At 43.2% G+C, this 15,029-nt stretch overlaps 1 protein-coding gene across 1 annotated transcript; it reads right to left on the minus strand.

Annotated features, from left to right (window-relative positions):
* Positions 1-3,661: 3,661 nt before the first annotated feature.
* Positions 3,662-13,861, minus strand: bcl2l11 (BCL2 like 11; the record flags this gene model as incomplete). Its single annotated transcript, XM_080848515.1, has 4 exons — positions 3,662-4,885; positions 9,819-9,952; positions 11,607-11,950; positions 13,845-13,861. The coding sequence occupies 4 exons, from the start codon at positions 13,859-13,861 to the stop codon at positions 4,760-4,762; spliced, it is 621 nt and encodes a 206-aa protein (XP_080704641.1). The 3' UTR covers positions 3,662-4,759.
* Between the last annotated feature and the right edge of the window lie 1,168 nt (positions 13,862-15,029).

Consider the following 15,029-nt stretch of genomic DNA (forward strand, 5'->3'; position numbering starts at 1 on the left):
CTGGGCCAATAACAACAACAGCAGGTGGATCAGTGACGCGTCGTAAAAAAAAATCACAAGGGGGCATGGGCCATGGTAAAGAGAGAAACGGAAGGAAACACCATTTTTAAAATGCTGACACACGCAGAGATAAACACCAGATGCAAGGTACTGTATGGAGACGTCCTTTTTTGAATGAGCTCAATAGAGGAAGACATTTGTCTGGGGTCTTTAACCACAGTATCCTGAGCATATTGCCCCAGACCCTGCAGAGGTCTGAGCCACGATGGTTGATGTAGACAGAGACGTCGGCTAGCAGTAGGGAACAATCAAGTGATCTTGCAGTTGTTTAGATTAATAACACAGATAATCCCAGTACCTGTCAAAAACACTAATAAATCATATAGGTGTTTCAAAGGGATAGGGACAGGCTAAATTGACTCAGTTGTACAAAGAGTCTCTGACAGCTCAGCATTGAAATTGGTGACAAGCGCACATCTCCTAATACTATAAATAAATACATTTAATTTATAACGCACTCTACATTCAAATTAATCTCAGAGTGCTACAGTAAAAACATAGTTAAAGCGTAGTTGAAAACAGCCTATAAAAAACAAAGTACAGTCTATATAAAAAAAACATAGTGAGTACTGGATACATGCCATCTGGTAACATGAGCTGTCATGGAATTAAAGTTTATTAGGCCCTTCTGTGCTCTTGTGAGGACTGGTGTCAATCAAGCTCAGGTATCATCGCCACACAGCTGCAAGTGAGAAGACATACCACAGAGCCGTACAGAGCAATTAACGTGTGCTGTGGTTTTCTTTTCTTCCTTGGACAGCAAAGTGACTAGAAGTCAGGTGTAGACTGACTTGCACTGTCAGGCGCCTGAATAACACCCAGAGGGATGGACTAGTGATAAGCATGATGCATCTCACATAACCAATCATCATTCAGTATTTTTAGATGAATCCCTTTTGTTCAAAGATCCTTGAGACTCATTCATTCCACCTAAAACCAAAAAATGCAGGTCAGTGTCTAAATATACTGTATGTACAATCCAAATAAAAGTCATTATTTCAAATTGAATGCAACTACTATTTAATACCTGTACGCCATATACTTTAGTAGAGGGATATTTGGCCAAAGTTTAACTTCTATGGGACAAGATTCAACCTGTTGCTTTAAGTGGTTATGCTAAGTAACAGCATTGCAGCCATATTACTGACAATGGGATGGAAGGGATAACGAGTGACTACATTACATCTATGTTTGTTCATGACTATGATGACGCACAGGCATGCTCCATGACTTGGCACAACTTGTAACAACTGCAATCTACAAGAAGTCACTGTGTCGTCCACGAGTTAAGAGTTCAAATGTCACTGGGACACTGAAGTTGTGTGTGGTTCAAGTGTAGATATATAATTATGAAAGTGTTTGTGAATTAGCAACTTTTGTAACAAATGGCATCAACAAAGAGCCACTGTGTCAGTCTGTCAGAGTGTGACCCTGTAAAGAGTTAAAATGTTTACTCTCAGATGATGAAGTCACTGGGACAGGCGCGTAGCTGTGAGTGGTTTAAGTGAGGGTATGTAATTATGTAAGCATGTTTGTGCCAAGTTGTGGAAGGTACCGTACTTTCCGTGTCCTGCAGATGCACCCAGATCGCCTGGCCATTAGGAGGAAGAGAGAGTGAACAGATATTCAAATGCCAGCACTGAGAGCGGGAGAGAAGGCATGTTCTGCACAAGACCAATACAAGATCTCTACTTTGAATGCATTCAGTATATTTAAAATATAATACGTTTGGCATCTCCTTAACAAGACCCCTGCAAGATCTCCACTTTGCTTGGTTATATTTGAGTCATTGTATTATTTTACATTGCTTTTAAAAGTGTTTTTTTTTGTTTGTTTTAATGTTCCCTTTCCTTCTTTCTTTGTCTGTCTAAAAGTGAGTTTTAGGAAGGACTTGGGGTCTGGCTTTGATAAACTGACAGCTTTCCATTTGTCTTTACGAAGAACGTTGATAACATGGAATGGATTAGTGAAAAGTATAAAGCATCTCACCTAAATCATCATTCTATGTGTTTTAAGATGAGTCCCATTTATTTAAAGATTCCTTGAGACTCAGACATCTCACAAACCAATACACATTTTTTAACAAATGCAATCTACAAGGAGTCACTGTATCACTCTGTCAGAGTGTCATTATTGTTATTTAAAACAAATATCTCATAATTAATAATTCTCTAACAATGACCATTCATATATTTCGCAAAGACCTAATTTCAGCTAAAAGTGACCTTGGAGTTCTGTGGGTAGAGTTACAGTCTGACTTTTCCATTCATGTTTAAGAAGAGAGTTTCTGACAGCCATGTTTATTTACAGCAGTATTGCACATTTATTATGAAAGCATAGCAAAATTTCAGTGCAAAATACAAAATAAGTTTTAAAAAAGAAACTGAAAACATTTTTGCTACATATGAACTGGGTCCCATGAGGTGGATTTAGGTCAGCTTCTCCAGGCCCTCAGTGCAAACGTCCTGAACATGCTGTCATATAGAGTCTGTCTAAAAGATGGCCTCCCACTGCCGCTAATGTTCAATGCGAGAATAGTTGTTCTGAAATAAAAGGTTACACAGTAATGGTGTGTACAACAATGCTAACAATATAAAATTACAGGTCAAATACTGGAGAAGCTGGCATAACTTGCCAACTGTAAGGGGAAATATCATACCGTTATGAACACGCAATGCATAGGAGTTAAAAAATGACACAAACAAGATCTCAAATTCACTTGTGTGTTAAAAAAGTCTGCTAACAGGTTCTCTTTCACAACTTTAAGTCTTGCTTAGGTACAGTACAAAAGAGGATCTTTGGTCTCATTCACTGACTCACCATAAGAAAGGTACAAAAGGCTCAGCGGTAGTCTTTTGGCACTGAGAAATACGCAGTTTTTTGGTTGTTTTCAAAGAGGTGTAAAAATGAGGTTGTGTCGGCTGTTGTTACTTTCTCACCCTCGCCCCTGGGTGTGACCAGGAGAATGTAAAAAGGAGTCATAATCAGATAACAACGTATATCTGTTACTCTTGGTTTCTTGCTCACAGAGCTCGACTCGGTAAGCGAGTACAATTCATTTTAGCTCCTGAAGCTACTCCAAGATTTTTACGGTCCAACAAAACAGTAACAAAAGTGTGCTTTGCCTTAGACCAACTGCTGACAAAAGCTTGCTGTTTAAAAGGACATATTGCATTATGGGAAGCATGACTACTTGATTGAACTATATAAATTGGATGAAGCCTCCAAAGGATGGCACACACACACAAAGTAGTAAGCACAATGCCCTCCAGTACTCTATTGCCTTCCTCCATTAACACACATACTTATTAATCATGACTACACAAAAAAGTTCTTAAAGATGCAGTCTGCGATTCGGTTTTGCAAAAGGTTGTTCATTTTTTGGGGCTGGGAATGTTTATGGCTTGGTCGAGCTACTGTGTTTGTTTCCCATTTACAGAGCCAGGGCTGTGTAAGAACACTGGAGTTTTTTTGAGCGCAAACACTGAACAGACAGCTAGGAGACCGTGAGCAATTTGCAGATTTTGACAAAAAGTATATTGGATTAGAATTGCAAACTGCACCTTTAAGCAAAAGCCTCAAGCAGACAGGTCAGGTGGTTATAGCCCTTACATTAGATATGCATGTACCTCAGTGTTGTGATAGAGCCTGTGTAAAACCTGCTTTTAAAACCCTGTTACCCTGGATCCAGTTCATTCAGTGGTTTTCATTGATGAAGCTACTCTCCCCTGTGGGGGAGTCTGGTGTTAGATGATCCTCAAATTACCTGACACTTCAGTGGTGGACATAACCACGCCAACAGTTATGTTGTGCTCGCAAACTGGCACGCATCTGGAGGCTGGGCCTGCCAAAGGTTACAACAGTGAGATGTTGGAAAGTGTAAAACCAGTATCAGTTCATATTTTTCTCAGCCAATCAGATGTCACTTTTTCTTTTTTTCCTTCACAAATCAACTCTAAAATCTGGACATTATTCAACATAGCTATCAACTGTAAAATTGAGTAATAAGGGGTTTTAAAAATATGGAAAGGCCTGAAAATAATAATTCTGCAATATCAACAAACAAAAACGGAAGTGCCAAATTTTAGACCAAGGAGACAACACTGGAGAGACAGCGCTGCCTGTGCAGGAACGTAAGAGATTCTGCTATGCTGCCTAATGACCACGTCAACAACAGAAATTATATCTATACACAAATGTACAAATTAAATACAAAAAAGGTGAAATAAATAGACGCAAAAGTCAAACAAAAAAAGACAGAGGAAGAAACCAAAGAAGAGGACCAAAAAGAGGAATGTTTGTTTCCGCCATGCTCTGCTCGGACAGAGGGCTGCTTGCTCAGTCCAGGCAATCCACAGCATGTTTGGCTCAGCTTTCCAATATCATGCAGGAAACTCATTATTTAAAAAAATAAGATGAAAAATATCCACGTGCTGCAGATTTACCGGAACAAACAAACAAACAAAAAAATAAAAATGCTCCCCTTGCCAGCATTCCAATCTTCAATCTCTGATCTGGTGAAGTTGCCATGACACCAGAACCCAACAGCAAGTCCCATTGCACAGGAGTTCCACCAGGATGGGGTAACCAACGGAGAGACAGCAACTGCAACTGCTTGAAAGCATGCAGGTCGTATTTACATCATGTACATTAAGTTCAGGTGCTACAAGTCTGCTGGGTTTTCCATCTGTCCAATCAGTCATCTCCTCCTCACGATATACTGAAACAGTCGTCCAATCAGCAGGCCCAGGAAAAGCATTAGGCCGGGGCTGTTGGGGAGCTGCTGCCGCAGACGTACTGCCTGGCCGTTCCCACCTGCAGGAGCCTTGTGGAGGAAACAGAGAGGGGTTGGATTAATGATGAGATAAACATAAGCCACAGGCTAGCATAAGGGTTCATTTTTTATTCTATTTTTTACAGAGGCAGCTGTACTCGTGTGAAAGTGGGGAGTGGAGAAAGCAAATCCCTGCTGGGCTTGAAATTACTCATGCTGAATTTCTGACAAGATAACTTTCAGTAAGCATTTCAATGAGCCCAAACGTAAACACTGCACACAAACTAGATCCTGCAAGGATTATAACATTTGTAAGTCTTTAGTGAGTAAAGTTCTTCACTGAGGACACAAAGGATAGATCCAGTGAAATGGATTGTGTATTGTCTCGCAAAAAGCTACGTGAAAGGAATTCGTCTTTTATGAAATCCCTCTTTTTATGTGGGGGAGTTAGCCTTGTATAGGTCAGCGCGGTCTGGGAGAAGGTGGGCAAATAAGGTGGTGGTGACTTAAGAGCTGGGGCCTCAACAGACCTGGCAGCCTGTGAGACTGGAGCAGGTGTCTGTTTTGGCTCGCCGTACTGCGTCCTTGCGATGCATTCGCTGCTTTGGCACAAAAACAGCAACTGCGATAAGCGCAGGGCATTTCCCCTGTGGGGGCCCTTGCCAAGTGGTGCGCGAGGAAACCCACTCCAAAACCCACTTCCCCCTTCAGGAAATAAAAAGAGTATGGAGGGAGAGAGAGAGCGAGAGAGAGAGAGAGAAAGAGCAAAAGAGAGAGAAAGAAAACACAACACAGTGCACTCCTGGGGAGAGTTAACCACCCCCCTCCCCCACCACTTGATTACAATCTCTGACTGCCAGGCTTTAGCTGGCTCTATTTAGGAGATAGACAAAAAGAAACGCAATAAAGAACAAAATGAGTCAACAAAAATAGCAGGTTGCCTGCCCCTCGCTACTTCCACCTCTCCAAAACCGATGAAGACACTATGATGGCAGGTGTGAGGATTTGTAAATGGTTTCAAGCTAAATAATAAGGATGTCAATCTGGGGAGCACATGGCACGAATTAGCCCTTGGACGAGCTGGACACTTTTCTCTAAACAAATGAAGAGGGAAGGGCAACAACTCTCGGTATGAATGGTGAAAGTCTGTGCCAAAAATCACAACGCGCCCCATCGAAGCAGGCAATTGTGTTGCTAGCCAGTCGGAGGAAACAGGTGAGCAGGAAGTAGGTTTTTTTACGGGAAGAGCTTGACCGCTCCAGTGAGAGTGACACGGGATGGCAGCCCCATGTTGCTAATGAGAACATGAGTGATGATATTAGCTGAAATTCGCACTAAGATGAGAGCCGCTTTACGTGGTTGATGCACACCAACATGACCTTAAACATAGTGCTCTTGGCACTGGTTTACAATATGAGATGTTTCGGTAGAAAAAAAGAGGAAAAAGACAGGGGTAAACGACCCCAAATGTGATTCCTTTTAGCCCATGTAGTTCCTGAGAAGCTGGAGCTCTTTTGTGTTTGTGATCTGTACCAATCCCAAAAAACTCAGTCACCTCATTTTTACGCATGCAAAGCTACTTGGCTAACTGCCATTGGTGTTCGCATACGCAAAGGCACATTTACCACAGGATTATCTACAATGCTTGAGTCTCAAATGCATTGAGAAATTAGTCAAATACTTCTCTTCTTCGCCCTTCTGAATGTCACTGTCTTCTAAGGTGTTACACCAGGACGTCAGATAGTGCCTGAGTCATCTCAATGGAACATTTACTCTGCCTGTGAGTGTGAGTGTGAGTGTGTGTGTGTGTGTGTGTGTGAGAGCGAGAACAGTGAAAATCTGCAAGACCACATGCAAGACAAACAGAAAGCCACAACTTACAAGGCCAGGGCGCTGAAAAACAATCCTCGCAAACTGGGAGAGCAGCCCACAATTTGGCAAAGATGACATGCAATTTCACTAACTTGCTAATATGTTTACAGAGGTCTGTGTGGAGTGGCCAGAGAAGGAAGACTAAAGCAATACAACCCGTGAGCTTATGCTCTCACTTTACCTAAGAGAGTTATGCAGCTGTGAGGATAGGTTCACTCATAAAAAACCACTCACACACACAGACTCTCGAACACACATACACACAGTCATGGCTTGGGTGTGCTTGCAAGGTAACACTCACACTAGCATACCACCCAACATACACAGATCATTTCTTGTGGGAATTAAACACTGTAGTAGTAACACAAGTACTGTAGTAGTAACACAAATCACAAGAGATGGGCCTATAAGGGGGAATCATGTGCACTGGCCGGTACTCAACTGACACACATGGAAATGTGGCTGCTGAGTACTACCTGCACAATCTTAAATATGTCAGGAAGGAGGACGTAAATATTATCTGTACTGCACTGTATTGAAATCTTGACCTTAACGGCTAATATGAGACATAAATCTGTGGTTTAAACAAACAAAAGCCTATAAAAAGGATTCAAAAGGGTATGTTCAGAGAGTACTATTACTGTGATCTAGGGTTAATGAGAGTAGTGACCTAAATGCTGCAGTGTATTTCTGTCTCCTTGGAGCATTTGATGGCATGACTCCTTTTGCATTATGTTACAGGTTCCTTATTAGCATTAGTGGTTAACAGTGAGGTGGCAGTCGTATCTGTATGCTGGTGCATTATGGGCTCACCTCAATGACAAAGTGGAGACATTGGCTCCTTTAGAATAAGAACCTCTCTCCATGAAGCCACACATCTGCTCTGCATTAGCCGAGCATTAGCATCTCACGAGGCGCTGTCCACTAATTCCCGCTACCAGAGCCCACAGAGGGAATTTCCTCTGATACAGTCACAAGTGAAACGGGGAGGGGGGGAGGAAGGCAAGGGATGAATAATACACACACACGCTGGTAAATTTGGAGGCCAAGTATGCCAGCCGCCCATGTTCAAATCCAGTGTGCACCTGCAAGCGTCACAGAAGGCCCAGAGTGCCTAAACTAAACACAATTTTGAGTGAGCAAAGTGAACGGTGTTGCTATACTAAAAAGCAAAAAAGAAATATAGCAGGGAATCCTGAAGAAGTATTCCCGCTAAAAAGAAGCAGCAGTGATAGTATCAGCAAAGCCCCTTGGACCTTGCCGGAAAAATAAGTACAGCAGGGCATCCTGAGGAACGGTTTCTTCCAAAGAGAAGCAGCCGCAGTGTTTACAGTGAAGACCAGTAGAGGTAGCAGTAGTAGTAGCAGTGGTAGCAGTAGCAGTAGAGGTAGCAGTGGTAGCAGTAGCAGTGGTAATAGTGGTAGCAGTAGCAGCAGCAGTGGTAGCAGTAGCAGTGGTAATAGTGGTAGCAGTAGCAGCAGCAGTGGTAGCAGTAGCAGTGGTAGCAGTAGCAGTAGCAGTAGCAGTGGTAGCAGTAGCTACAGCAGCAGAAGCGCCCTTTGGAACCTGTGTGCAGGCTGACCCTGGGAGATAATGACAAAGAGCAGGTCTGCTGGGGCCAGAGTGCGTCTCCATGGCGCTGGAGAGGCGGGCCAGTTGGATAATTAAAGCCCAGAGTCTAACCACAGGGTAAACATAATGAAGCCGCCATGAAGCCAGTCACAGTCACGTAGCCTGGCAGACGTCTGTCGCAGGATGGACGCCACCCCCAACCTCCAAACATCTTCTCTGACGTCCTGGCTGCCCCCTTACCCTGCCTCCCCATGTGTGGTAGCGCTAGTTAGCAGTGACACAGAATAGAGGAAACGGACACTGGGCCTTGTGTGCGTGTGTGTACGTAGGCTCTCTTTGGTGACTTGCTTCCTGTGGTGCTCACAGGCTGACAGCCCACACACACTCCATTCCACCCATCCCCTCCCTTCTGTCCTGACTCTGACTCATGCTATCCCACTGCCTATCCAGTTCAGTCTTCCTCAGTCTCTCTCTCTCTGTCACCTCTTTATTTCAGTCTTTGACGAACTGCAACCCTCTGGTCTGAGTTGGAGTGAATAGCTGAAGGGAGTCTGTGAGAGAGTCTCCCTGAGCTGTGTGGCACTGCCCCTGGGCATGACTACAGGGCTTCGCCACAGACACATGTGGACGACAGAGGGGGAAACTGTTGGACAGAGGCAGCTCACTGGTGGTGCATAACTCTTACTAAGTTCTACTGAGACATGGCATGGCATTTGATGGTCCAAACTCCAAAACTCCATTCCTATGTCCATGGTTGGAGCTTATTCATTCCTCCTCCAACACTACAAGGTAACTGCACACCATGCGACACAAAGGGTTGATCCAGACCATGCGGACCACATTTCTGTTTGGTGCAATGAGGGGGGTTGTGACAACCCCTACACTACCTGATCTGAAGACAGCCGTATGCTTAACTGGAGCAATGACAAGCCAGCTGCCTTCTGAATGGTAATGATAGCATAATTAACCATGATGCCACTGTCAGGCAGTGGCGCAAGCAACAGAGAATGCAAAAGGAAAACTCTGGTCCACAGAAGAGTGCATGCCGTAGTACACAGGGCTACCTATCTTCAGTATGTTGATAGGGAGTAGTCTTTAATCTTTTAAAAATAAAGTGATGCAACATAAGGAAACTGAATAAAAAAAATTAAAAAAATCTTTGCTCCTGTTTTAACAGCGCGTACATCCATTACAGTGTTAAGTAACTCTCCATCATAGAAAATACGCAAACAGTTTTGCAACTAGCAAGTAAGAAGCTGACAATTTCTCCTCTTGTGCCCGCATAATGAGGCAAACATGTAAATAATAACCTGCACATCAAAGATGCGATAGCACCTAGCTGAAAACTGCATATATTTGTGACAGTTACTTTCCAAAAAAAGGGGGGGGGGGAAGAAATTCCCTTGGTCATAGGTAAGCAAATGTTGCTCCATACAGTGAAAGATTTCATCACCGCTTTCTTGATTTAATCCTCTGGTTTCCCTGCCTGGATGTCGACACTCATTTCTTGTGTCTCTCTCGAACATTTCACGTTACTCACTCGAAAATACAGTTGATTGAATTCATCGCCGATGCGCCGCAGCTCTCGAGCCATCCACTCCTCTGGTTGCATGTCCCCCCCAGGTGTTGCTTCCGGGTGTGCACTATTGGGGGGTAGGGGAACAGACCATGGCTCTGAGGAGAGAGGGATAATGGAGGGCAGACAAACACACAGGCAATAAATATCATCACACTGAATTGGATATGAAAGTCCACATTGCTGCTACATTAACTAGAGAGCATTCAGAGTGTGGGACTGAATTCTAATCATTTAGTGAACACATTTTGGTTTTCAGCTAATAGCAAAAAGCCAGTCTGGCTGAACTTGCGCTTATCTCTTGCAATGACTCAATGTGTTCTGCTCTTTCTCATACCAAATCATAATACGACCACAAGGCAGATTGCCTCCTGGACTCTAGAATAGTATATTACCAATTTCATTCTCATTATTACTCAGAGACATAAGGCAATTCACAAATTATTATTATCTTGTGCCAACCACATTATGTAATAAATCTTTATAATACTGCAATTACTACAAAAGTATATGACACATTTTTTTGTCACAGACTTAAAAAAAAAAAAACTGACGGTATGGCTCTGACAATTTTTTAACTTTTCTTCTTCTTACAACAATATATTGCTGATTGTTGCACAACACTGGTAATAAATGAAGCTATCTAATGCAGCACCTAATCTCTTTTTAAAAGGATTTAAAATGTATGTGTATGTCTTGTGTGTTCTGAAATCTGAAACACTCTCGAAAACACACACAACCTCAGTTGGGCAACCAACCTACCTGGCTGAGATCAGAAAAGTTATTGCTGTTTTTTTCCATTAAGAAAAGCCTTTGTGGCATGATGCACAGGAAACACTATAGCAGGAGATGTATGGAGAAGATAGCAGGGAGATATCTCCCTCCTATCTCTTTGGCTCTCCTTAGGAAAATGGCCAGAGCTCAAACTCTGTCTAGGGCACACAAAAGCCACAGCCCTCTATTTTGACTGCAGTGGTAGCGTCCACTGAGACCCCCTGCTTAAGGGCCCCATGCAACAGACTGCATAAATAAAACAACAAATTGGTCCCCTCTACCACGCCCATCCAGCGCTGCTACACTCTCATGTTGGTCTTGGAGGAATCGGTCTAGAATGGTTACAAAATGTTTTAACCCCCCACCTCCCAACCACTCACACACACACACATACACACACACACACACACACACACACACACACACACACACAAATAGACAATATCTGCACATGCCAACGTAAGAGACACACGTCTTTTCTAGATGCTTGTGAAAGTTTCAACATATCGCGACGCATTGTCCTTTACAGTAATTATATACAGTGTACAGTGGCAATTCATGAGATATAAGTAGGCGTTGAAAAATATTAGTGACACACTTTAGCATGATAATGTGCGATGATTCAGGCGTGACATCCAAATGAACCCAGTCTGTGTTGACCTGAGGGTGTAGTCAATGACTAGCTTCACAAGACTTTGCATGCACAACAAATGCGTTTAATGCGCAGGATAATAAACAGTTAGGTGAAGCATATAGACGTCACGCAGCGCGCATGCAAAGTGCTTAGAGAAAACGCGTGAGAAGGAGACGAAGAGATGAACTAACTGACCCTTATTACTATGACTAACCTAAACTGTTCACACTAGCTCATCTCAAGTGAGATACCAGATATTCAAATGTGAGTTAGTAGACTTGACGGGGCACAGTGCAGTTGCATGAGCACACCTGCAAGACAACCATCAGTCAGCGGGTGCTTACCATGACTCCGACCATGTTGAGTTTGAGACAAGCGCTGGACGGCATGGAGAATGACTTGACTAGACGGACTTGGCGTTTGTGTCGATTTGTTAGGCCTACTGAACGATGTTAGTGGAGAGCTTGGCACAGAATCAGACGAAACATATCCACTGGAAGAGCTGGACACTGTTCGGTAATCATGGGGAGTACGTGACATGGTTAATCCAGACCGGCTCTGCTCCCCTCTGCTCAGCCGGGGATTGTCAAAATGCTGGGGTTTGGAGTCGGCTTCGTCAACCGGATGAGTCTCTCCACTGCCCTCTCGCTCAACTACGGTGGTTGGGCCATTTGACGGGTTCTGTCGTCTGCAGGATACATAAAGTGTATATTATTACGCACTTTACTTTGAATGCGCCTGGCTTTTGATTTTTACATTCCTGTTCTTATTAATCATCAAACAGACTACACCATCTCATGGACGTCTGAATTAAACCTGATAATCGATACGATTTCAAAAGTGGAGATCAACACAGATCTCTGATTTATTTGATTTTTTTACGAGTCATAAACTGGTATTAAAGCAGTTAACGCGTTCAAACACAAGATATCCATGTGATATTGATGTAGAGGTCCAAGTGAGTGACTGTAAGTTTTTTCCTGAGCGCATTTAACAAGTCCGTTCCCCGGCTCTCATTGTTCAGCAGAGCTGATTGCAGCTTGTTAAAAAAAAAACAGAATAGCTGAGCCGTAGCCTTGTAAACTGCGTCACAAATAAACTCAACTTTAAACCAAGTTTACTTCCTAATTCTCCCTTTGACGTGAAACATTGTTGTTCCTTTCCACTCCTCTCAACTTAATACCTTAGTTATAGCTGTCTTTACGCCTCGTCCATGGAAAGTGACAGCCATGCCATACGCAATACTGGAAATTATATTCAAAACAAATTACGCAAAGACATTTCAACGCGCGAGGAAGGCAAATATCACCCGTACGTTGTTTAAGCCCACAAGACCTACGTATATGGGCCGACCTACTTTGAAAGATGAATGCATAAAGCTGTAACTGAAATGTCAGATAGACTACTTACTGTCTCAAATACGTGCTGCTTAAACTGCAGGAAGCGGATAGTCGACCGTAACGTGAGGTAGCCAAGGAGTCATTTTAAAAGCAAGAGTAGGGTGCGGGCTGTGACAATATTGGTTTCAGAGGCTCGCGTGTTAACGCCGCTTTGTTATGAAAAACTTCACAGCTGCGTCAGAATATTCATAGCGCCACAGAGAAAGGTGCAAATGTGATTGGATCGCCAATTCGGTGAGTGGCAGCGCGAAAGCCAAACGAAATGTTTCCAAAGAAATTCCCTCTAGCTCGTCTAAGGACACCGTGCTGCCCCCTGCAGTGACAGACTGTAGACTACATAATAAGAAAAAGATAACACCGAAAGGAATAAAGGAAAATCGTTATAGTCTCTCCAAGCCGTGCGCGCGAGGGACCATTTGTGTTTTTTTTTTGCTGCTAAATCTTACGCTACTGCTATGCCAGCAACTGACACACAATCAAACACCATCACCACCAACTCTTGCAAATGGGTAAAGCTGGGCTTTACATTTACGCACGCGGGTGCGAGGTGCTTGCCGAAAACGATACTATATGCCTAGTAGCTTGTCCTATTCGACACATATGCTTCTGTTGATACCTCTATTATAAAAATTGGAGTCAACCGACTTGCCTTTCAAATTTATATTAGCGCTCGTTTAGATATGCCAGTTCGTACTGAGTTTCCGAAATAAGCCCACTTGGTGACTAATATTGCCTAGACCACTGCCGTAACTGCGCTCTCAGCAGTTTTTACTGCGACGGCAGAGCGATGGAGCCCGAGTAACATCACGGAGACCGCATTTAAATGTGATTTAAAAGTAAACGTTTATGTGTGTTCTCTGCTTGTGCGCCACACGAAACAGTTTATAGTATAGTTCAGTATTCCATAGATTCAAGATGTTCCCACTGGTCACTCTATTCATCTTGGTGTGCTTGTTTACCAAGTGCAGGCTACAGCCTATGGATGTTCTGTGCAAAATGCCTTACGCGACCAGTACGCTTTCTGTTAGAATCACAGGGTGGAAAAAGTAGCCTACCGGTGAATATAATTGGGATATCTTAAGCAAATGCGTATCGGCATTTCGGTAAGTAACGTTATGGTCTAGGCTGACATTGTTTTTAAGTGAAAACAAATCGAGAAAGCTAAAAGTTTTATCCACTTACCTATGCAAATGTGACATGGCAAAAGTTTTAAGGGATCATGACAGCTGTGAAATGGACAAGACAACTTTTTTTCCGCTGTTTAAACTCCGTCTGACCGAAAAGTGTGAGGTGCAAAAACTCTATTAGTGCTGTCTCCAAAAAGTTCTAAGCGCTGTTCAGACACGAAATAAATGTTCTTATTCTACGTTCTCTGTTAAACAAATCATCTTAAGTACATCGCATCACAAGTCTAGGTCTATTGTTGTGCTGCCGGGGTAGTCCAAACGATAGCTTCACCGCGTCTGCTCTGCTGAGCGTGCCCGTCCCTCTCGAGGCGTCTACCAATATGTCCCGCCTACATTCTGGGTGGAGTGTACTGTTGGGCTGCATCATCCTGAAAACTGCACGACAATAACTCAAATTAATAAGTGAATGCAGTCATGTATGAAAGTAACTTTTTACAGGGCAAAAAGTTACCGTCAAACAATTTCATTGCGCAAAGCAAAGCATTAAAGATTTCTTGCGGGTGGGTGATCTTCATTAGTTGTTACAGCTTCTTCAGGTTGTGGCTAGTGTGGTGGAAAACATGTGAATGAAAAACTCAATAACTGTGTAGACTACTAACCATCAGTATAATAACCCGTGTGGGTAGAACATTAACCATCAGTATGACCACTAGGATATTCATGATAACAAGCTATCAAAACTACTATACTACTACAAATTGAGTTACACTATTGGTATTAATTACATTATGTGTATTCTATGTTTAAATACATGTCACATCTAGGCACAATGTGTGGGGAGTAACTACACAGAAGGCTGTGAGACCCCTCTATATGCCGGCCTTTATCCCCCCCCTCCCACCGCACTTTCTTGTCCTGAACTGGGCACAGTTCCAAACCAGGGGTGAGTACATTTGATGCAGGTGGCTAAGACTCAGCCACATGGGGGAGGAGTGGGGGGCAGTGATGACACCAACCATTTCCGGGCCCTCAATACTCCAGCCCACATATATCCCACGGGGAGGGCCATAAGTGATTTATAGCGGCAAGAGGGTCTCTTCAGTATAAAAGAGATGCAAGACTCTGTAACGCCAGTATAATCTCGCAACCTGCTCAGGTTTATGCTGTTGGTATTGTACTGACAAAACCCCACAAAGTTTGCTGTTGAAGGTCCATGAGCTTTCAGAACATCTCATGGATG

Source organism: Sprattus sprattus (assembly GCF_963457725.1).
Source record: "Sprattus sprattus genome assembly, chromosome: 12".
In the NCBI taxonomy this organism is placed as follows: domain Eukaryota; kingdom Metazoa; phylum Chordata; class Actinopteri; order Clupeiformes; family Clupeidae; genus Sprattus; species Sprattus sprattus.